This window comes from Prionailurus viverrinus, chromosome B1, assembly GCF_022837055.1.
Source record: "Prionailurus viverrinus isolate Anna chromosome B1, UM_Priviv_1.0, whole genome shotgun sequence".
In the NCBI taxonomy this organism is placed as follows: domain Eukaryota; kingdom Metazoa; phylum Chordata; class Mammalia; order Carnivora; family Felidae; genus Prionailurus; species Prionailurus viverrinus.
In genome coordinates, this window is record NC_062564.1 from 7246568 (window position 1) to 7271804 (window position 25237).

Below are 25237 nucleotides of genomic sequence, written 5' to 3' on the forward strand. Positions count from 1 at the left end.
TAAATGTCAATTATTAAAAATAAATAACACATTAACAACATGAAAATGATCAAAAGTAGCCAAAATAGAAGACATAAAATAAAATATTTCTCAAAAAAGCTGATCTCACATATGAAAGTTTACAGATGAAAACATAAATGAATTCACACACATGTATCATTAAGCCATTGATCGGTAGGTAAATTAGCTTTAGATGATTTGGTTTTAGGTCATTTGATTCTTAGCCAAAGTCATGTTCTCATATTTTCAGTATTTTGTTTCTATATGGTGGGGCAGGATGAGAGGTTAGGAGGTCTCTGGAAACTGTACACATATAATCTTTTGACAATAAATGGTTATCAAATAAATAGTGTGCTCTTTATGTTTGATTTTTAACTCTTCTGATCTCACCATCCTTGTCACATGGAGCTGTTATACAAAGGATTAATAATAGAGGAGAAAATGTTAGTTTTCAGTGCTATCTAAGCCTACTTACCTTCCAGACACTATTAAGAATATCTTACATATGTGACACTAGTCTCTCCTTTCAGGAATAACTTAAAAATACAGCTTCTTCTTTTTATTAATCTATTTTGAGAGAGACAGAGAGAGAGAGAGAGAGAGAGAGACAGAGACAGAGAGAGACAGAGAGAGAGACAGAGAGAGAAAGCAAGAGAGGGAGAGAGAGTAGAATAGGGGCAGAGAGAGGAGAATCCCAAGCAGGCTCCACACTGTCAGCACAGAGCCCAACACAGGAATTAAACCCACAAACCATGAGATCATGACCTGAGCTGAAGTCAAGAGTCAGAGGCTCAACCAACTGAGCCACCCAAGTACCCCCTTCTTTTTTATTTTTAAATGATCCTTAGGCAATTCTCTTATCCTTATTGTGGAAAAGAGTGTACTGTAGACGAGTTCCCTTGCAAGTCAGACTACTTCTGGTAATAAAGACTTTATACTCATGTGACCTTCCTTTTGGCCCCCTTCAAAAGACAATTGGCCAGAGGCACCGACCTCTGGGGAGTTTGAGAGCCCATAGAAAAAGTAGAGGGTTAACCATCTGGTTTCCTACCATTAGGTTAATTTGTCACCAAATTTAGAGACTCCAGGGTTTGGAAATATTCCAACGGAAGCTATTTTATTTTCTTACTTGTTAAGCTTCACTGACCACGAGGAACCTTAGTCCCCCAGAAGTAAATAAAAGGCCCTGTGTTCCACCTTCCCTGATCATTCACCTTTCTACCGGGCATTCTGCCATGAGACTCCATTCTCTTCTTTCTGTTCTTCTCCTCTTTGTGACTATAATACCAAAAGGTAAGATGGTGAATAACTGTTGGTATCTTAGGAGGTCTACTGGGATGCTCCATTATATTGTGGCCATTTTAACTCAGACCCTAATGCACAGCCTTAGGAATTCAGAAGCCCATCATGATCATCTCCTTTAGAACTTATGAAGCCAACACTACAAAGTAGAATGACAATTTCCATCAACAGAAAATGGGATCCAAGAGGTTCATGGTTAGAACGTGCAGCTCAGGGGCGCCTGGGTGGCGCAGTCGGTTAAGCGTCCGACTTCAGCCAGGTCACGATCTCGCGGTCCGGGAGTTCGAGCCCCGCGTCAGGCTCTGGGCTGATGGCTCGGAGCCTGGAGCCTGTCTCCGATTCTGTGTCTCCCTCTCTCTCTGCCCCTCCCCCATTCATGCTCTGTCTCTCTCTGTCCCAAAAATAAATAAATGTTGAAAAAAAAAATTAAAAAAAAAAAAAAAGAACGTGCAGCTCAAATAAAGATAGAGGAGGAGAAGCTATGACATGTGACTTAAGCCTTAGCAAACAAATCAAGTAGCCTTTACCAGGGTCCCAATCTCCATAAAGGAGAGTACAAATGACTACTGGTTTAAACTTGGTTAGTGAATGGAAGTTATGTGGAGTCTATTGGAGAAGTTAGGTCCCTAAGACAGAGCTCCACAAAAAAAAGGACTGCACCAAGTTATTAAAAACAAACAAACAAACAAACAGAAAAACAAAGATAGGGAGCAGAGGAATTTGGAAAAAGCATAAACAGTGGAATAAAACATCAATGGCAAAATTTTAAGCATAAGGCAAAATATGAAGAAAGCATTTTAAGAATATGAATTATATCCTTAGAACCCATGATTCAGAAGTTTGAATATTAAAAGGTAGAATCAAAGGAAAAGGGGGAATGTGGTCATCTTCAGTCTGGTTCAACCAGATCCTTGTAAGAACTGATAAAATTCCTTTGCCTACTGTTAATGACAGGATGTCCACAACTCTCAAAATTATGTCTGTGGTCATTGAACACAGATCAGGTCTGGATAACTCTCTTTATCTGTTGGTTCATCTCTAAGATTCTTTATAATCAACGATACTCATTTGTTTGACCTTCACCTACTTTGTGGATATTTTGGGATTCACCTGACATACAGTTGTCTCCAAATGAGGGAGTTTATGTAATTCTCATTTGGTTCTCAATTCTCTCAGAAGAAGACACAGCTTGAGGGAGACACACTTGTAGTGACATCTAATGTAAAATCTCACAATGATCATGGATTAAAATCAGAAGGCAATTTAATGGATAATTCTTTAATTTTACAGATAACAGAATCTGTTTCCACATAAAGAATATGATTTTACTGAGGTCACACAGGCGGTGGCAACATGGCACCTAGAACCATCTTAAACCTGGGTCAGTGTTGTTTCCATCAATCTACAGGTTTGGATAGCCTATAAAATAGTAACCCTGATTTTTGTCAGGCTTTTTACCTCGAAATCTCCTAACTAAATACTGAGGAGCCTAACGAGATTCCTATGTTTCCTCTTTTGGAAGACATAATGTCTGTGAAACATCTTATTTTACTTACCTCCAAATTCTTTCCTTCAGTGTCTGAGGTAGGCGTGTCAAATGGGATAAATGTTGTGGCACTATTATGGGACTATTAATGGTAGTCTTTAGATTTTCCTGACCTGTGTTCCTTAAAATTTGATAAATGGCTATAAGTTCTCAGATAGCAGAAAGCATTTGGCACCAGAGAATTACGCCTGCGTGGTTGATAAGTGAACAGGTTTTGCTCATGCTTGCTCTCCCCTACCTGAGCTAAATTCAGTTCAGCATAAATCACTGTCTCCTCCCAAAGTCATAGCCTATGTTATGAGCTGGATCTTTTTTTAAAAAAGGTTAATGAGAGATAGATCTCTTTGAAGTAGAGTTTAGCCAAAACCCTCCATTCTAGTGGAAAAAGGGATATGGCAAGGGCAGGAAGCAAATTGAGAAAAAGCCTGTCCTAGACCAAAGGCAAGAAATAACTTATGGGAAAACAGGATTCTAGGAAATCTAGGTCTAACATTTAGAGAAGGTAAGAAAGTAATGACAAGACTGGAGACCCACAAATACAATAGTACATCCAAAAGCAAGGCAGTCATAGATACTACAGAGTCAAAAAAAATAGACCGCGGGCAACAGGTGTTAGAAGGAATAGGAGAGTGAAAATGTGTGTGGGGTCAAAGAATACCTTATTGCATTCAATGGCAACAAATATTTATTAAGCACCTCTTACTATACAAACACTGTGCATTTCAAAAATACAGGATATAGTGGGAAACAAAGGAAAGTGTCTTCCCATGATATAAAAGACAGATATTTGTCAAATGATTACACAAATTAATATATAATTATAAACATTAATAAGGACAATAGAGAGGAACAGAGTATTACAAGTGCCTATAACATGTGGTCATTGTCTTGTTTGCAATGTCAGAGACTTCCTTGAGGCATGCCCAAAGCAGAAAGAGAAGTGTTAGTTAAGCAGTCAACACCTCTGGTAAAGAAAGAAGCCAGTGCAACGTCCCTGATGTAGAAGAACACGTAGTGTGCCCAAGGAACTGCAAGAAGGCTTCTGTACGAGAGCACTGGTTTATACTAGAAAATGTGCCAGGCCATTGCATGGAATTATGCGCAAGTGAAAGTTGGCACAAACACTAAGTTTATAGGAGGGCATTTTAAGAACAAGGAAGGCAAGACAATCAGATGTTATACATGGGTAACAGAAATTACTGGTATCTAAATCACATGGGGGTTCACAATTTATGCACCCAGAGTGGGCTCGTCTATGGGTTCTCAGCAGCCTGCAAGTCTGAAAAGTCCCTTGACAAACTTTTCCTTTGTTTCACCATTTCAAAGTCCTGCCCTCAGTGTCTCTCTTCCTGGTTCCACTGCAGAAGGAGTTTTGAGTTAATAGCAGCTTCCCTCTTTTCTAATCTTGGGAGAATCCTCTTTTGAGGTAATCACAATGAATTAAGCCTGAGAAACCACCAGCAACTGTGTGAAAATAGAGAAAATGTATAAAAAAACAATCATAAGGAATCAGGAAATCAAATTCCTAACTTTTCCATCTTACACTTGCTGTGATCTAATGGTAAATAAGCCTACTCTAGCTCTATGGGGATTCTCTAGGTCATGATCTTCCTTGGACTTGAGAACTTGTACTGTCCCAAATTCTTCCATCTTTTGTGCCTCCATCTTTAATTTGAATAAGGCCCCTCTGGAGTCTTCCCAAAGCAAGTTCTTACTCGAGGCACCAAGATCTGCACTCCTTAAGGTAGGATTCTAAAGTGTAAGACAAATCTAGCAAAAGGGGTGAGGAAAGTGCATCACTGAAGGTGTGAGGGACTCAGAATTTACAGACAGAAACCATCGGGGCCAATGATAATAGATGTGGGTCTGGTTGAGAGGGCGCACAACAGACCCTACTTCAACACTAATCTCAGTGATAAGCCTGGAGGACACCGTGCTAAGGGAAATAAAGCAAAGAAGACAAATACTGCATGATTCCACTTAGATGAGGTATCTAAAATAGTCCAGCTTCTAGAAATAGAGAGTAGAACAGTGGTTGCCAGAAACCAGGGGAAGGGAGAAGCATGGAGTTGCTTTCAGTGGGTGCAAAGTTTCAGTGATACAAGATGAATAAGTTCTGGAGACAAACGGTACACCACTGCGCCTGTCGTAACAACACTGCATTGTGCACTTACAAATTTAAGAGGGTAGGCCGATAGGGTTCTTACCACAATTTGAAAAAAGAAAAGGTGAAGGATAGGAGGGTATTTGGAGTTGGGGGCAGAGTTGGGGGTGGAGTCGGGGGCAGAGTCAGCCTCCCCACAAACATGACAAGAATCCTTCAGAGGTATGCCTTTCAGGACATGTTCTTCCTGCAGATCACCTCTCTTTGTGTCTCCCAAATCACTTATGCCAAGCGGATGGATGAGACAAAGATTCCATAAGTCTGCAGAGGAGGGAGTAACTTTCAAATGGCCAGGTCTCTTGTGAATAGAGGATACTGAAGTTGCATGGGAAAGTCACGATACTTTACTTTTGCAGTTGAGCTGTTCTTAGCCATATTATGAAATAAGGCCTAGAACCCTCTTTTGGTCAAAGAAAAGGAATTTCTTTGTTAGTTGGCTAGATGTTGCCTCTTGGTACTGATGGTTAATTGCCAAACTGTTTGAGCAGTTTAATAATATCACATTCTTCAAAATCCTAATTTTGATCCCCACTGTGACTCTTGAGGATCTGGAATCTATTGGGTGTCTAAAATAGATCCCATAATCTTAGAAATTCAGTGAATACTAAATAACTTTTACTAACAAATTTTCTTTTGAGGAGAATTGAGTACTGAGGTCATGAAGAATTTTATTGATGGCATTTACAAAAAAAAAATCAAATTAAAAAAGTCACTGTCTTCATGAAGGAAATTTCTCCAAAGAAACTACATAATCCAAACAAGAAAATGTTGGGTTTATCAACCTACAGTCCAATGAATGTTAAATAATCACTGCTTGAGCATATCTTCATATGACTCTGAGAAAGAGTCCGTGACATCCTAGAAAAGAATATATATGTATTTTATATATATGTATGTAAATTACACACACACACACACACACACACACACACACACACACTCTTGAGAGTAGGGACATAAAGAGGTTAGAATGGCATAACTGTTAAATTGATTCATTAGCCCCCTGAGAATTAAGAAAATTATAGAATTCTTCTTATACTGACTCTGGAGAATAACATAATATTTAACCAGCACGTTGGACAGGAGCAGAAGAAAGCTTGAACTCTATTTTACCTACAGAAAAGAAAACTACCCATCTATTTCTTAATGGATAACGTTCCAGGAAGAGCCCACCCCATTGAAACCCTGTCCCCCATCACCAGAAGAAAGAGAACAGCTAATGACTCAATGTGTTCTCATGCTGAGAAAATCATGTCCTTTTTGAGGTTAGAAGTACGTTCCATTCTGTGGTCTTTTCTTTTAGTGCAATTCTGAGTTTTCCCCATTTCATCCATGGAAATTTATGTTGTGATACCATATGAATACCATATCTACATTTTCTTTACTCAACAGCAATTATTAAACATGTATCTCTTCTCCCACTACATGTGACATAACCATCTGAACATATTAATATCATATAAATTCTGAAATCTACTAGATCATTCTCCTCTATTGCCCTATTGTTCCAATAAGTGAAAATAAGTGTCGATATCTAGGGAGAAATTCCCTTCTTTATGAACCAGGTAATTTACTATTATCTTCTTGACTTGAAGTAGTGCCTAGCAACAAATGTATGTCAGTCATTGTTGGAAGGGAGACTATAACTCTTTGGTTTCCTGTTCGGATGACACTTTCTGAAATTAAGCTTCATATTTAGTGGAGGGCACATCACTGGGAGGATGAATTGCTCTGATCCTTTCAATTCAAGCAAGAGGCATCTGCCAAGAAGAGAGACCGGTACTATCCTACACCACACACTATGTCGGGAAGTTGAACTTTCCAGCATAATGGGTGCCAAGACTACCCTACTGCTTCTCACTGTGGCCTTGCCCATTCTAAGAACTCTAGACTTTAGCTTCTTTAGAAAACCTGAAAATGTCCCCACAGGTGACATTAAGCACACGAATAAATTTATCGCGGGAGAGACTAGTAGCCATCTATAGGACCGATGCACAGCTGAGCACAAGCCTTTGCTCAGTGTAGATGAGGCAGCCAAGCCAGTGCCTCGCACAGCTACCTGGTGGGAACTTAGGTTCTCTCCCTGAAAGACAGACACTTCATCCTCCAGAACTGGCAAAGCAGGCACAGCGCTACAAGATTTTGCCCAACTCCCCAGCCTGAGGACAGGATGTGTCACGAGCTGGCACCAGACAGGATCCTGTGGCAAAGGTACAACTGTCTCACACAGGTTCTGAAAATTCAGTTGTGTTGGTTTATTTGGCTATTATCTTTCTTCAGAATGGAGAAACCAAAAAGGAGGTCAAACTCTTAGTTAAGAGGTAGAAGTGAGGCAGCAAAGGAGCCAGTTAAGGTTAATATGTTACAGGTTGGTAAAGACAACATGTGGGTTGACAGGATGGTTCAGGGACTAGTGACTATTAATGAACATGAACGGTGTGTCTTTTATGTAACATCCACCAGGTGCACAGGGGAAAGAAGGAACCCTAGTTGTGCCTGAAAGGCTACAGGAAGGATCTAAGACTAAAAGAAGTTACTCTCTTGAAGCATGTACTTAGTCACATACTTCTCAGTGGCCAACTGAATTAGGAAAACATATATTTAAGGAAAAATACATTTCAGCTTTCGAGAGAAATTCTCTTCATGTATCTACAGATAAGGGGCACTGAGCAACGTAGAAAATGTGTTTCTTCCATAGCTCTGCAGTGGGGGAATTAGGCAAGGTGGATGCTGTAGGACTGGTAAACTCTCTATAAAAGGCACTGGAGGTGAGAACACATTCCAGAGGACAGGGAGGTTGTAAGCCTGGATGGGGTGGTCAGCACAGATGTGGAGATTGAGAGATGCATACTTCCTCTGAAATCGTACTTTTAGTGAAGATATTATTGGCATTTGGGGCAGGACAATTCATGAGGTGGGAAATCCAATTACCTTGTACTTGACCCACTAAATACCAAGGATGCCTCCCTAGTCATGGTGACACCAACAAATGGATCCATCTCAAAATGCACTGCCCCCTACGAGGACAACTCTCTCAAGCTTCTAGAAATCAGCCTACCCACACCAGGATATGTATAGCCCTGTACTCGAAGCCCTCCTCCCCCTAAAGGACACTACGCTTTTGCCGAAGGGCCTGGGCTTTTCCTATAGGTAATATCATCTCTTCTATCCTCAGGCCATCCTCTGTAAATGTATTGCTTTATGTGCAACACGATAATTTGATGGTGGTTTAACTGATGCTGATTTAATGATATCCAATCTCTTTCTGTGCAGCAAGGCCTGGCATGATCCCGGGGAAGAAACAGTGTGTTCTTCTGAAAGGGGTGTGCAGAGACGGAGGGTGCACCTCCACAGATGATACCATCGGTGAATGCAATGATGAGAAAAAGTGTTGTAGAAAGTGGTGGATATTTTATCCCTACGCAACACCGGCTCCCAAAGCAAAATCTCCTTAGTGCGAACAAACTGTAAGCCCTTCGAACTCCAGAACACAGGGATGAGTTTTGTAGCTCCCTATTTAACCCGGCTTGTTTATCTCCCTTGACTGGAAATAAATGTCCTAAATCCACATGTACTCCTTCCTGGGGAACTTCTTCTCGATGTACATGCAAGCCTGTCAGGAGCTATAAGACCAAACTTCATGATAGAGGAATCTCATACCCTAAAGCTATTTATAGAACATTTCTTAAGAATGATAAAGATAGGGGCGCCTGGGTGGCTCAGTTGGTTAAGCATCCGACTTCAGCTCAGGTCATGATCTCATGGTTCGTGAGTTTGACCCCTGCGTCCCGCTCTGTGCTGACAGCTCAGAGCCTGGAGCCTTCTTCGGATTCTGTGTCTCCCTCTCTCTCTGCCCCTCCCTTGTCCCCGTCTCTCTCTCTCTCTCTTTCTCTCTCAAAAATAAATATTTAAACAATTATTTAAAAAAGAATGATAAAGTTAAGAAATTTAAATATGTAAAATAGTAAGGATACAAAATAGCAGGCAGGTAGTGTTTGATTATCTCAAGTGGATTATCAACCTTCCTCACCACCTGATTCTGTACAAATACCATCTCATTACTGATAGAGAGCTCCCTGAGTGATGGGGAGGAAGGTGTCCTAACCACGTGATCTTGCTGGCACTGCCCCCAGGAATTAGGCACACTGCACCAGCCAAGGCAATAGGGAACTGAGGCTGGCCTCCCCAGCCTGGCCAGACAGCGCTGGTGGAGTGGCACAGGACAACTGCTCCCAGCCAGTAGGCTGTCTGCTCAGAGGAGCTGAGAATTCAGCGGGCCCTGATAGTTCTTTCCAGATTTCAACATCAGATAATTCCATCTTCTGGCTGGAATAATTCCCACCATAGTAACAATTCTGGATGATTTCTACTTTATGGCTAAGCAAACTAAAGGGCAAGGGACCAGGAATGTTACATGACATGAGTTCCACAAAGACGGAAACAATTACCCCACAAATAATTTTCAAGGCTTTCATTTCTGTTTTTTTATACATTAAAAAAAAATTTTAAATGTTTATTCATTTCTGAGAGACAGAGAGAGACAGAGCGTGAATGGGGGAGGGGCAGAGAGAGAGGGAGACACAGAATCTGAAGTGGGCTCCAGGCTCTGAGCTGTTAGCACAGAGCCCCACATGGGGCTCAAACTCACAAACCATGAGAAAATGACCTGAGCCCAAGCCATCCATGGGTAAGCCATCCATGCAGCCCTTACATTTTTTAATGTTTATTTATTTTGAGAGAGAGAGAGCACAAACAGAGAGAAAGGGAGAAAGAGAACCCCAAGCAGGCCCCTCACTGACAGTGCATAGCCTGACATGGAGCTCAAACTCACAAACCTTGAGACCATGATCTGAGCCAAGATCAAGTGTCAGACACATAACTGACTGAGCCATCCAGGCTCTGAAGACTTTTCCTGACCATAAAGCTTATGGACAATCAGAGGAAGGTGAGTTATCCCTTTTAATATTCATTAGGATTTTTGCTTCTATTATTCACGCGGATATCAGTTGTCCACAGACCATAAATGTGTTGCATACAAAAGCCACCTTCCTCCCTGTCTGTGTGGACAGGATGCCACACTTCAGTCTCCTAACACCCTGTGTCTATGAGGGAAGATTCTGGAGTCAGGCATACTTAATTTAAACTGTGGTTCCCTTGCTTATCAGTCACATGACTCTGAACTATTTAACCTTCATTTGCCTTAAAATTCTTCTTCAATAAATGAGCAAAATAAACAATTTAACTTCTGGGCTCGTGTTAAGGACTGAATGAGATCGAGTACAAACAGCATGTGGGACACACAGGGCGAAACCCAACGGAACCCAGCCACGAGCAGTTTCTCTTGTTACTAAAACACTGGAGGGGAAAGAAACCATCATGTGTAGTCAGACAGTCATGTTAGTATATTATTATATGAGACAGAGTTTACTAGTTTAAAATGAATAAAATGCCACAAAATACATTCAATATTGAAAGAATATATACGGCGGGGGGGTGGGGGGCATGATCTTACAGCTCTTGGGAGTTCAAGCTCCTCACTGGGGTCTGTGCTGACACCATGGAGCCTACTTGGGATTCTCTCTGCCTCTCTCTCTCAAAACAAATAATTAATTTTTTAAAAATTTAAAAAAAAGAATATATGGGAAAACAAAGATTTCTTTGACATTTCAGGAGAAACTATATGCGAAAAGTTATAGTTATATTATAATTACTATTACTTTCTGATAGTCAAAGCTTTATTTGTTTAACAAATATGTCTGTTTACTCCTATGCAAACTGAAATTAAATAAGCAAGTCAGAGAAAAAAATTAAAAGAAAGTTTCACCATGACTGATAATGAAGCTGAAATACACACATTTCATTAGCATTAGACAATCCTTTCTAACGACATCACCGATTAAAATAAGTAACAATACCAAGGGGGAGGGAGTGAGATGACAAAGGAATCTAGAATTTTATTTTATTAATGGTGTGAAGGATGGTTAGCTTCTCTGATAAATGGTTCTTCTCAAAGCCTCAGTTCTCTGTTCTTTCTGGTCTTTAGATCACATAAAGAATTCAAAGGTTTCTTTTCAGCTCTTTATTATTACTTAAAATGCCTATTACACAGGCATATACGTGCCTATGCACACAGTAACGCTTGGTTTCACACTTGGAAACACATACAAAATATCATTTGAAATTATTAGCCATAGAAAAATGCAATAAGCCATTACTGAAGCCAGTATATGATGTCAACAGTGTACTGACTGGAACATTAATGAAACTTCAGAGTGTCTCTTCTCCTTCGATTCAGAAGGACTCACAGGAACAGCCTATGCCCTTTGTCTCGGTTAGACCCAGTTGAGGCATCATTTGAAATGTGTGAGCAGGGACGTAGCATCACAACTGGATCCCACTCACAGTTCTAGCCAGATGCACCAGCAGAGTAGGAAGTGATCTCCATCAGTCATTTCAGACAGAACATATTAAAATTTCATTAAAATTCAAATATGTTTTCTGGAAGGGGTAATAATGATGGGCAATTATCCTTCACTAATATGCTTGTACATTTGATGCTAGTAGGTAGCTACTCCATTATTTCATAAGCGTTGGAAAGAGTATTAAAGAATATCAGTAAAATATTAAAGAACATCAGTGAATTAAATCAGAAAGCCTTGAGTCTACACTCTAGGGCAGCAGTATCCACCAGAACTTCCGATGATGATGGGAATTCTCTATTTCTGCATTGTCCACTAGCCACATGTGGTTGTAGAGCATTTGAAAAGTGGCCAGTGACTGAGAACATGAGTTTTTATGTTAGTAAATCTTAAACAGCCACATGTGGCTAGTGACTCACATCACACAGCTTTAGAGCACTGAACTGGTGCACGGTGATACCTGGGCTCTGGACCATACTGAAGTCTGCCCGCACTCAAATCTCAGCTCCATTCCTACCAGTTGCGTGACGTGGGTAGGTTATATGACCCTTTGGTGCCTCAGTATCCTATTCTGGAAAAATAAGGACAATGATGGCATTTACTTCATTACTTGTTAGGAGGATCACATAAATTTGCATATAAAAAGCCCTTAGCCGAGTTGTTGCATTTATCATGAGGGCAATGCTCACCCATCCTGGGTGTTGGGGGGTGGGTGGGTGGTGAGAAGAGAAAGTGGAGGGGCATTGGAGGACCCGGGGCATCTAGTTCCTTCCCAGTTTCATCCTAGAACTAGCCTTCCAATCCCTGAAACAGTTAGGTTATTTTTTTTTATGAGTTCAAAGAGCTCTATCTGCAAGGTGCCAGGAACGAAAATTTAGGACATGGCTTTCCACAACTAAAGTTACACTGGAGAAATATGTTCTTACACATTGAGGAAAAGTTTTAGAATTAAAAGAATCACAAGCCAAAATTTGTCAGCTCCCTCGTGAATCATCTGGAGACACTGTATTCCTAAGCTGCCTATATGACACCTGTGGGAAGAGAATGAAAGGAGTAAGTTTTAGGAGCTCCCCTGAAATAATAAGGGAATGTACAAAAGAAAAGGAACCTGTGTTGGCTGAAAGGACACAATCTCAAGGGCAGACTCAATCCCATGTGGGAGCAAACTGGAAAATCTCTGACTGAAATGAACTCATTTTCTCAGCCTAGTCTTCTCCACAGAGAATACACTACTACAGATTAGATATTCGGTTGTGTTGACAGGACTCCTAAACTCTGAGTAACCTGGGGGGATAAGAGGGCCTATAAATCTTTCCTCTTCATAGTGAATCCGTTTTATTTTTTTTTTTAATTTTTTTTCAACGTTTATTTATTTTTGGGACAGAGAGAGACAGAGCATGAACGGGGGAGGGGCAGAGAGAGAGGGAGACACAGAATCGGAAACAGGCTCCAGGCTCCGAGCCATCAGCCCAGAGCCTGACGCGGGGCTCGAACTCACAGACCGCGAGATGGTGACCTGGCTGAAGTCGGACGCTTAACCGACTGCGCCACCCAGGCGCCCCGTGAATCCGTTTTATGATCACGTTTTCTTCTCGGCCAGACCTGCCATCAAGCCACTCAGAAGACAGAAATTTTTGGGGGGGGGGGGAACCAAAGAAGAGACTCAAAATTCATTTGGATAAGGGGGTGTCTTCTAGGGGTGTGAAGGTTTGTGCGCGTTTGTGTGTCAGTGTTGGTGCCTGGGGGTGTGGGACAGGGCATCTCAGGTAAGGAGAGAAAGGGGAGTTTGGAAAAGTTTAGTCACACTAAAAGGCTGAGAGTGAAGTACAACTTTGGTGAAATATTAGAACAACTGGCAATAACAATGCAATGAGCTACCTTTTCCAGGGAGGGGCAGAGAGAGGGAGAGAGAGAATCCCCAGAAGACTCCACACTGTCAGCGCAGAGCCTGACGCAGGGCTCGGTTCCATGAAATGTGAGATCATGACCTGAGTGGAGTCGGATGCCTAATTGACTGAGGTGCCCAGGCACCTCAACATAACTTTTAAATAACCACCTTGACGACTAAATGTATATGTGTGCCTACTGGGCACTGAACAGCCTCTTCAAATCTCGGACACAGATTTCCTGCTCCACATTGAGCAGGTCTGTCACTGAAAGGAACCTCGGCCAGGTCTGATGTTGACACTATGAAGCACTTTGAACTAGCCATTCTTGTAGTGTCCAACAAACACTCAGCTTCTGCCTTTCCACTGAATTGCTTAAATATTTCATGGTACCCTTGGAACCGGCTGGGGAGCACGGGGATACCTCGTCACGCAGCTTGTGAACCACTACTGTTGGTGTTTTTTAAACGCCTACCCTTTGCTCCAGATTATGACCATCCTGAGGACAGGAACTGTGTTTTATTTGCCGCTTGTCTATGCAGATTGCCACACTGTGGGTTGTTAAAAATTGTTGAATCAATGGATGGTATGGGCTGAGTAGACAAGCGGCTGTAATTTTTGGGTTTTACTGTTACAATAGATGACCCATGAAAACTTGTCTATTGCACTTCACTAATGACCCAGACAAGGCCGTCACTGACTTGATGCAGAACAAGGAGGCTGAAAAGTGACACATTAGGAATGTGGACCAAGCCAGAAAAGGGAGTTTCTTAGTGCCTGGCCAGAGAGGAAACAATGACCACTGGAGACAGAATCATAGGGTTACTTCCTACCAGGCTTGGACTGCACACCAAGAGCACATTCTCTGATCCCGTAAGGATCATACACTTGGTGGCAGAAAGGACTTCATCAGCAACACCAAACGTTCTTCTCAGAGTGATACTCCTCCCGAAAGCTGAGTGGGATATGCCGTGATCAGCCCAGGAGCTAGTTTCTTTCTAGGTGCCGAGAGTTCTGGAGAACTGTCTTCATGGTAGATCACATTCAGTCTACTGTTCAACACTGTTTAATGTTTTAAACAGCATTTCTTGAGTTATTTTCTGACAAATATCACTGCTCTAAGAGATGTAAATAAATATGCTGTGATACACATTTGAGAGCCAGAGGACAGCAAAATCCAGCTCTTGAGAGAGTCACAATAAAAATCAGCCATTAGAAGATTAGAACTAATTCGGGACTTCTCAAAGTTTCTGATATATTCTTATATATATTAAATATGTATAATAAAATTACTATGATAATAAATTATTGTTGAATGCTTAATAGGTGCCAAGTTTGGAAAACTGTTTCTGTAAAAGGTCAGATAGTAAATATTTTAGGATTTGCCAGCCACATACAGGCTCTGTTGTGTATCTTTCTTTGCTTTTTTGTGTGCTTGTTTATTTGACATGAAAAAACAAATCTTAAATCTCTCAGGTTTAAAGTAGGTTTTTGGCTCCTGGGAAAATTCAGCAGCAAACAATAACAATTTTCTTTTTAAAATTTCTTTATTTTTTTCATCACAAAAATTTTTTTAATGTTTATTTATTTTTGAGAGAGAGACAGAGAGAGACAGAGCATGAGCAGGGGAGGGGCAGAGAGAGAGGGAGACACAGAATCTGAAGCAGGTTCCAGGCTCTGAGCTGTCAGCACAGAACCTGACACTGGGCTTGAACTCATGAACCCTAAGTTCATGACCTGAGTTGAAGTCGGATGCTTAACCGACTGAGCCACCCAGGCGCCCCAAACAATACCAATTTTCTACTTATGTGGAACTTTCTTACATTCTTGTGGGAGAGAAAGACATTAAGCTACTGACCAAGTAAGCCTATAATATACATATACACATATACACACACATATACACACATGTACACATACATATGTATATACGTATACACAACATGCACACACACACACACGCATACACAATTTGAGCTGACAAGAGTGGAGGGGTGTGACTTTACAGCCCCTGGCAGGAAAGGGGTTCTGAAAAGCTGTTGTGAGTGAGCCCTGCAGGACAGGGGTTGAGCTGCGCAAGTGTCTGGGGAAGAACATGAGTGGTCCTGGGGTGCTTCCATGTTTAAAGACTGAAAAGAAGCTGATGCGGCTGGAATAGAGATGGTGAGGGGCTGAGTGGGAAACAGAGAGCTCAGCAGGGGAAAAGTGAAATCAGGCTTCACAGAACACAGTCAGAGCTCTGCATTTTATTCTGACGGTCAAGGGAAACGTGGGGGTGGATTTCGGCAGCACGGGACTCGCCCAACTGTGCTCCAAGAAGACCACTCTTGCCTCAGGGTGAGGAACAGACTGAGGGTGGTGAGATGGAACTGAATCAGAGAGACAACAGAAGCTGGCGACAGTGCAATGGGGGTGGAAATGAACTGGATTTATAATATATTCTGGAGCTCGAGGAACGACGTTTTCCAAGTGATTGGAAGTGACCGGAAGAACCGTCGAGGCTGACTCTCAGGTCCGTTGGCCAGAGCAATGCATCCTCCAGGGGAATGGAGATGACGTGGGCGAAACTGGCCTGCAGATGGGCAACCCCGTGTCAGGTGAGTTTAGCTCCAGATGTGTAATGACACACAACTGGGAAAATCAGGTGGGTCAACAGGTACTCAGGGTTGCAATTGCGGTGAGGTCAGCGTTGAGATACACATTTTGGAAACAGCACTTACTTAAAGACAGGGCACTGACAGATTCCTTCAGAGTCAGTAGAGACTAAATTCTGAGGCACTGCCTTGTGGAAGGGTCAGGGAGAGAAAGAGGAGAATTAGTTTACTGAGAAAAAAGAAAACTAGAGTGTGCTGAAAGCCAAGAAAGAAGTTTCAGAAAAGAAGCAGTGACTCTAGAATGTCTTTTTTTAATTTCCCTAAGAAACACCTGTTACCACCCAGTTTATAAGTTGTCGTCACTTGCTAAGGCTGCTGTAACAGAGTACCACACACTCAGTGACCTCAGCAACAGAACTGTACTGCCTTCCAGTTCCGGAAACTAGAAGTCCAAGATCAAGGTGTCTGTAGGGACGCTTCCTTCTGAGGCCGTGAGGGAAAATGTGTTCTAGGTATCTCTCTCAGCTCTGGGAGGTCTGCTGGCATCTCTGGTGTTCTTGGCTTGGGGAAGCATCACCCCATCTTTGCCTTCCCGTCATCAGGCGTTCTTCTGTGTGCGTGCGTGTGTGTGTGTGTGTGTGTGTCTATGTGCAAACGTCTTCTCTTTAGACATATGCTGGTCATACTGGAATAGACACCCATCCTGTGACCTCTGTTAACTACTTACAGCTGCAATGACCCTATTTCCAAATAAAGTCGCGTTCTAAAGTATCGGAGGTAAGCACCTTGACATGTGAATTGTGGAAAGATTCAATCTATAACCCTACTTCTACATGTAATATGATTTGGGAATAGCTGGTTTGTGCATATTTAATAAAGCCAATGCTTTGAAAATATAGGATTAAAAACGTTTGCCATATTATAATTAAAAAATTTTTTTTCAACGTTTATTTATTTTTGCGACAGAGAGAGACAGAGCATGAATGGGGGAGGAGCCGAGAGAGAGGGAGACACAGAATCGGAAACAGGCTCCAGGCTCCGAGCCATCAGCCCAGAGCCTGATGCGGGGCTCGAACTCCCGGGCCGCGAGATCGTGACCTGGCTGAAGTCGGACGCTTAACCGACTGCGCCACCCAGGCGCCCCATTAAAAATTTTTTAATGTCTATTTATTTTTGAGAGAGAGACACAGCATGAGTGGGGGAGGGGCAGAGAGAGAGGGAGACACAGAATCCGAAGAAGGCTCCAGGCTCTGACTGTCAGCACAGAGCCTGACACGGGGCTTGAACCCATGAACCATGAGATCATGACCTGAGCCAAAATCAAGAGGCAGATGTTCAACTGACTGGGCCACTCAGGTGCCCACAATCTTTTTTTTTTTTGGTTTAAATCAAGTTTGGTTTAGTTCAGTCACATTGAAATTTCCTGAGATAGCAAACTATCAGATACTAATATTTCAATAATAAGGTACCTAGAACATTCTGGAATTTTTTTCTTATGAGTATAAATGGTTTGATTATTCATAATTGTGAAGATATTCTTTATAACTGAGGAACTTCATATGTATCATGCTGAGTACTAGTTATGTTTAAGGGGAGACTAGAGATAAATGTCAAAGGTTGAAAAGACAAGCTGTTTTTTTATAGCAATCTCTAGAAATGGCATTTTGAAATGAATACTTCATTTCTGTTTGGTTATTATAATCTCTTTCTTTCCCTTACAAATCAAATGCACTCAAAACCAAACAAGGATTCAATAAAGAACAGCTTTGGCTAATGTAGGCCCTATTGGATTTGAATAATTCAAACCAATCTGTTCCTTTTAAGTTATATTTAATTGATACTCTGTCATTGTATTAAATTTTCAAGAAAACCTAAACAATTTTAAAAGCTTTTAAATATGACACAGTTTACCACAGAAGAAACACTTATTTTTTTTAATGTTTATTTTTATTTGTGTGTGTGTGTGTGTGAGAGAGAGAGAGAGCGAACGCGGGCACACGGGCACACACAAGCGGTGGAGGGGGAGGGAGAGAGGGGACTGAGGATCTGAATCAGGCTCTGCGCTGACAGCAGAGAGTCCCATGTGGGGCTTGAACTCACAAACCATGAGATCATGACCTGAGCCAAAGGCGAATGCTCAACCGAGCCAGCCAGGCACCCTGGAGAGTATATTCTTTTAAATTCTTATGCTCATTAAACCCAGAAGGGGCACACAATTTGGGAAGTAGTATGAGATGAAGAATAGGGGGCATAAGGCTGTGGGGGTGAAGCAACCTGTCGGTGGAGCCGGGCTCAGCACAGCAGACTCTGCCCCTCAATCCAGGAGGCTTGGCCGAACTCAGCCAGTCACAGTTCCTGCTCTCAAGAAAGGACAAGCAATGACATCTTGTGGCTGCCAGACTTTTTCCACTTTTGACAATTCTGAGTTTCCAAGACAGCTAAAAGTTGTAGCTGTTTTGGCAGAATACATAGCATTTCGTAAAACAATTGGAAATCTCTAATACGAAAAATAACAGGTTCAGATTGCATGCTAATGGAATTGAGAGATTTAAACATAAAACTGAGTAAGACACATCTAGTTTCCTTTTCCCATAAAACTAACACTTAATGTGATTCAAAACTGACCACCATGGGGCTCCTGGGTGGCTCAATCAGTTGAGGGTCCAACTCTTGGTTTCGCCTCAGGTCACGATCTCACGGTTCATGGGATCGAGCCCTCCGTCAGGTTGACGGTGCAGAGCCTGCTTGGGATTCTCCCTCCCTCTCTCTCTTCTCCTTCTGCTCTCTCTCTCTCTCTCTCTCTCTCAAAATAAATAAATAAACTTAAAAAAACTGACCACCTAAAGTAAAATACTAAAAATAAATTAGAAATGGGTATTTTAAATTCTAACAATGTATACAATTTAACATCAATAAATATAGTAAGTTGACAACCCCAAGTACTTGCTACAGGTTCATGACTCAGTTAATAGAAACCATTAGCACAATGTCCATATTATGTGAAGCAGTCCAAACCAATCATCTCTAAACCATAGTTCTTTGGTCAAGATTCAAAAAAAAGCAACAAGGGAGGAAAAAATGTAATTGTTAACTTTACCTGCAACAGCTGTGCCAGTCTGCCGTAAACACATATGCACCCATCATATTTAGTCAAAACACTAAAGAAAAAGAAAGGCTTAGATTCCTCCCATGGTTTCATGAGCTTCTCAGACTGAATGAAAGTATTTTTATATGCCAACTCATTATTTAGGAACTCTATTAAAAGCCATCATTTTCTTATAGTAAGTATTAAAAGAACTAGGAAGTTTCAAGGGCACCTGGGTGGCTCAGGTCACGATCTCACGGTTCATGGGTTGGAGACCCACGGTGGGCTCTGTGCTGACAGCTCGGAGCCTGGAGTCTGCTTCAGATTCTGTGTCTCCCTCTCTCTCTGTCCCTCTCCTGTTTGCACTCTCTCTTTCTCCCTCCCCCACCCTCTCTCAAGAATAAATAATTTTTAAAGAAATAGGAAGTTTCAAAAATATTTATTGTACTTTGTAGACAGATGGATATGAGGGGTAAATGAGAATCATGTTGTTCTTCCCATGCTTACCTGGATCTAATTTCCGTCTCCTGAGAATGCTTCTAGTTAAAATCATATGAACTCTTCCCAGGATCCCTGACTGGGAAAAAAACCCCTCACCCTGTTTCTATCTGAACTGTTTCTTAGTCCCTCACATCTGTGATTTTATTGAAAACCACCCGAAATCATTGGTGGAGCAAACAGGTGAGGGAAAAAACATAATAAACAAAGAATGAGATGAATAATTCTAGCTAAGTATGACAGAAAACCTACCGTATGGAAGGCAGTGTTCTAAGTGCTTTCTATGATTTAACTTTTTCTTTTTTCCCTCCAAAGACTCTATGTGGTAGACACTATGCTTGTTTCACAGATGGGAAAATGGAGAAAAAGATTGTAGAGTTATGTGGCCATGCTGGGCTTCAGATCCAGGTTCCTAAGGACTGCCACCCTGACTTAGGAGTACAGGGAAATGCTGTCGATATCCCAGCCTGGAGACGGGTCAGAGAAGGCAGTCACAGCTCAAAGTGGAAACCTCAGACAAGACTCTTGGCTTCCTAATCTCCATGGGCTCCTGTGCAGCAGAGCACTATGTATCTTAAGTTTTCTAGGAACTCAACGAGCTTTCTCTAACAGCTTTTGCCAGAAGACCGCCACCCAATTGCTAATAAAATGTTTGGTAAGAAAAAGTATAATTTAATTGCAACATGCCCAACATTTCACTTGAAACCCTTAAGCTCCTAGACAACAACATGTTTTGTTTCCCCAAGCATCGTGATCATTTAACAGATAAACTACTAGTTCTGAGAAAGAGCAAACAGAAAATCAAATCACATCTTAGGGTGTTTTTTTCTGTTTGTTTTGTTTTCTTTTTTTCTTTTTTTAGTACAGCAGGATTTATTTCATTGTTCCAAGGCATGTCACTAAATGCCCAAGATATTCCCTAAGAGACTTCCATTTAAATTGCTTGATTTTTAAAATGTTTTTTTTTTTTTTTTGAGAGAGAGAGACAGGGAGGTGGGGGGGGGGCGGAGAGAGAGAGAGAGAGAGAGAGAGAGAGAGAGAGAGAGAGAGAGAGAATCTCAAGCAGGCTCCACAATCGCACAGAGCCCGACATGGGGCTCAATCCCACGACCCTAGGATCATGATCTGAGTCGAAATCAAGAGTCGGTTACTCAACCAACCGAGCCACCATGGCACTCCTAAATTGCTTGATTTTTTAAAACAAATATAACCCACCCAAACTGTGAAGGAGTCACAGATCCCACCATTTAGTGTATTTACTCTATGGAGCCTGAGGAATTTGAGATTAACTGAGCAGTTTGCAGTTGTTGGGTAGGGGGTGAGGGGTAAGCAGGAAGACTGTTAAACTACAAATAAAAAGGTTTAACATATTTTTCAAAATTCTTGAGCATTAGAATGTGGGATTTCATATTCTGATGAATGGGGTTAAAATGGTCTATAGAGTAGCTTGGAAATGAGTGAGCTGGAGTTTTTCACAGTGGAGTAGGCAGTTCTGATTCCACCCTCCTTCAGGGTAGAAAAGTCCCATAAACTCATCTCTATCTCCAGAGCATTGACACCAGGTAGAAACTGTGTATAGTAATTAAAATAAAGAGAAACAATTTTCAAAGTCTGGGCAAGGATCAAGCTGCAATAAAAATCACCAATGCTTGAAACACTCAAGTGCCAATGGGAGAATTTGCTTTTAATTCCCAGTTTAAGTGGGAATGCTGCCTAATAAGGAACAGATGAATGTTTTAATATTGCTAAGGGCTGACAAGAGGTTATACTCCAAAGTGTTCCCTAGTCTTCCTTCATGACTGTCACTCTTTACTTCCCCTCTGGCCCCAAATTCCTCAGTTTCACCCTCAGTAACCTTCCTATACACTCATCACTGCCCCACACCCCACCCTAATCCTTGTTCTCCTTCCCCAGAGTTGCTCAGTTATTCTAAGAAAAGGCTGAAAGCTGGGATCACATTGCCTGCAGGCCTAAGGAATCGGGCGGTCCATCATTACTAATCTAAATAAATGTTCTGAGGAAACTGATTAGTCGCCTCTGATGATGCTTCTCTGTATGAGTGCTACCCATGCTCATAACCCACCATGGCATCTTAGGTGTCCAAGTGGGTTTTGAGGGTGGGACAAAGATAGGATTGTCATATCTAGCATATAAAAATGTAGGGTGCCCAGTTAAAATGGATTTTAGATAAACAAGAAATAATTTTAGCATAAAAATTATACTATATATGTCTTATGCAATATTTAGGACATGGTTACACTAAAAAAATTATTCATTATTTATATGAAATTCAAACTTAACTGTGTGTCCTTTGTTTTATCCGGCAAAGAGTGGGTGTCTTTCAGTGCTTTTCAATTCCCCAAACAGACACAACTACCTGTTTTGCCAGCTCTTGTTGCTGGGGGTACAAGTCAGTGAAATGGTTTAATTAGAAAATTTCATAGCATACAAAACTCAGAATGTACCTTTCTTCCTTAATAAATATGTGCATCAAGTCAACTGAATGGTCTTTTTGTGAAGAAAAGCCTCGTTCTTGGCACTAAAGGTAGTCCCTGGACCAGCATCCACATCAGCATACCGGGGTGCTTATTAGAGAGGCAGAAGTTTTCATGGTTCCAAGAAATTTTAAGGTTGTTTATTTCTATTTCTGTGAAATGGTGGGATCTGTGACTCCTTCACAGTTTGGGTGGGTTATATTTGTTTTAAAAATTATTTCTAATTCTGTGAAAAAATCCCATTGGCACTTTGATAGGGATTGCAATGAATCTATAGTCGGCTCTAAGTGGCACGAACGTGTTAACAATATTCTGAACAATCCATGAACATGGAACATCTTTCCATTTATTTGCATCTTCAGTTTCTTTCACTATGTCCCATAGATTTCAGTGCACAGGTCTTTCGCTTCTTTGGGTAAATTCAGGCCTATTTATTTTATTCTTTTCTATGCTATTGTAAATGGAATTGTTTTCCTAACTTTCCTTTCAGATAGTTCATTATTAGTGTATAGAAACGGGACTAATTTTTGTATCTTGATTTTACACCCTACAACTTTACTGTTGATTTGCTAATTACTGTTGTAATTAGCTAATTACTTTGTTCAAATTGAATGAGTAAAACTGATTTACCACTTACCAACAAGTTTGGTGTATTTGAAAACTAAAATAATTAGAATGTTATGGGAATTGTGTGGGAATATAAAGAGATAACAAAGGAACAGAATTTTACGAATTTGGGGGTACCTGGGTAGCTCAGTCAGTCAAGTGACTGACTCTTGATTTTGGCTCAGGTCATGGTCTCAGGGTCATGAGATTGAGCCCTGTGTCAGGCTCTGCACTGAGCATGGAGCCTGCTTGGGATTCTCTCTCCCCCTCTGTCTCTGCCCCTTCCTTCCTGTGCTTTCTCTCTTTCTCAAAACAGATTAATAAACATTAAAAAAATAATTTTAAAAATTCAAAAATGGCCAAAGTAATAGGTAAATTGTATACAAAGATAAAGTTGTATTTTGCAATCACTTAAAAAGGACACACTCTTCAACAAGTGATGCTTAAGCGCTAGCTAACCACTTCCAGTACACCAAAACAAAATCCAAGCAATCACACTTAGATGGCGAGTTAAGCTATAGAATTAAAACTCTAAAATTACTTGAAGAAAATGTGAACAATTAACCATACAATCAATAAGAAAGGATTCTAAGGGCTTCAGAAGAAGGCTTTTCAGAATACTCAGTCCACGACACTGATGACTGAAATAGAAATAGATGTCCTCTTTTTTCAGAGCCTATAATTTTAATTTGTACAAACTATATTTGGTTCTGTTTTTCAAATAAGTCTTAAAAAAAGTTGTAACATCCTCATCAAAAAAAGGCACCGTTTGAAACTGTTTATCTAGTATTATCTAGTATTAACTGTTTATCTAGTATCGAATATTATTAATAGTATTTAATACTAAGCCAGTATGATCTAGTTTATCTAGTATTTATCTAGTATTTGCACTTATTCAAGTCATGTTCTCATTGGGCTCCACTTAGAATGTATGTCAAGCATGCGGCGCCTGGGTGGCGCAGTCGGTTGGGCGTCCGACTTCAGCCAGGTCACGATCTCGCGGTCCGTGAATTCGAGCCTCGCGTCGGCTCTGGGCTGATGGCTCGGAGCCTGGAGACTGTTTCCGATTCTGTGTCTCCCTCTCTCTCTGCCCCTCCCCCGTTCATGCTCTGTCTCTCTCTGTCCCAAAAATAAATAAACGTTGAAAAAAAAAAAAAAAAAGAACGTACGTCAAGCAGTGGCAGTTCAGTGACCAAATCGAAAAGTCATAAAACATCCTTATCGTTAGAATTTAAGGTTGTAATTTATGAACTATATTAGTTTCATAGTAATGCTACACTCAGTTACCATAAACAAGGTGGTTTAAAACAAAAAACGTATGATCTTAGAGTTCTGTAGGTTAGAAGCCCAACATGGGTCTCACTGGACTAATAATCAAGATGTTGCTAGAACCACATTCCTTCTGGAGGTTCAAGGGGAGAATCTGTCCTTGCCTTCTGCTTCTGAATACTACTGGCATTTGTTGGCTTCTGGCTCCCTCCTTACATCTCTCAAGCCAGCAATGGAAGATCCAGTCCTTCTCACATCGCGACTCTCTGACCTTCCTCCCTAGTTACATCTCCCTCTGACTCTCTTTTGCCTCCATTCCATTTTCCGCTTATAAGGACCCCTGTCATTACACTGGGCCCATCCGGATAATCCAGGATAATCCCCCTATTTTAAGGTCATCTAATTATCAACTTTAGTTCCATCTGAAACTTTAATTCCCCTTTCCTTGTAACCAAACGTTTCCACAAGTTCCACAAAGTAAGGCACGAACATCTTCTGGGGGCCATTATTCTGCCCATCATCAGAGCCCTGATTTATACCCTCACTTTACAAAAGAAATGGACGCCTAGGGTGATTGTGCACTCAGATTACACATGTTAACACAGAGGCCTTTGATCTCTAACTCATTAATTAACATCTTTATTGGCATTCCAGTGATCTCCTATTGTGGTAGGTACTGTCAGAATATAAAATACTTAAATAAATCACAGTCCCTGACCTCAGAGGACTTATAAGCAACGTGTTCATGAAGCATGGAGTAGGGAGAAGAAAGAAGGAATTCTAAGCCAAAGAACATTTGTTACATCTTCACTTGACAACCAAGTAGGAGAGAAAAAATGCAACCCTTACTACTGTAATTAACAGTATAAGAGCAAACCAGCAAATGATGATTGTAGAAATATAGCACAATCATAAATTCTGGCGGCATGCTTACGTAGTTATTAAGAGCAATGTGTTCAGGCCTTAGAGCTCATTTCAACTTTTGACTGAGACTTTGAAATCAAGTAGTTATATGAAGTCTCAGTTTCCTCTTCAATAAAATTTGAGTAATACCTATTTCGATAGGCTTTGCATGAAGAGTATGTATAAAGCTTAGAACATAATGTGGCTCCTACTGAGTGTCCAATAATTGCAGGACTTATTATCATTAAAAGTTGTAATTCAAGGAAGATTATACACCATAGAAACTCACCTCTGAGCTTATACTATAAAAAGAAAGTTTAAGAGAGTGAATAATTTCTAAAGTATCTTGATAACCTAAATTCACTTACATACAGAGAACCCAGCTGTGGCTTTAATTGCCTGATATTTACATCAATTCGATTAAAGACTCTGGAAATAAAAAAAGCATTTAGTTTTTTCCTGAATGTCCA

General features: G+C 41.0%; 1 protein-coding gene across 1 annotated transcript; it reads left to right on the forward strand.

Annotated features, from left to right (window-relative positions):
• The first annotated feature begins 1235 nt into the window (after window positions 1-1235).
• Window positions 1236-8467, forward strand: LOC125163361 (beta-defensin 130B-like). Its single transcript, XM_047854927.1, has 2 exons — window positions 1236-1293; window positions 8286-8467. Exons 1-2 carry the CDS (start codon window positions 1236-1238, stop codon window positions 8465-8467), a joined length of 240 nt encoding a protein of 79 aa, XP_047710883.1.
• The last annotated feature ends 16770 nt before the right edge of the window (window positions 8468-25237 follow it).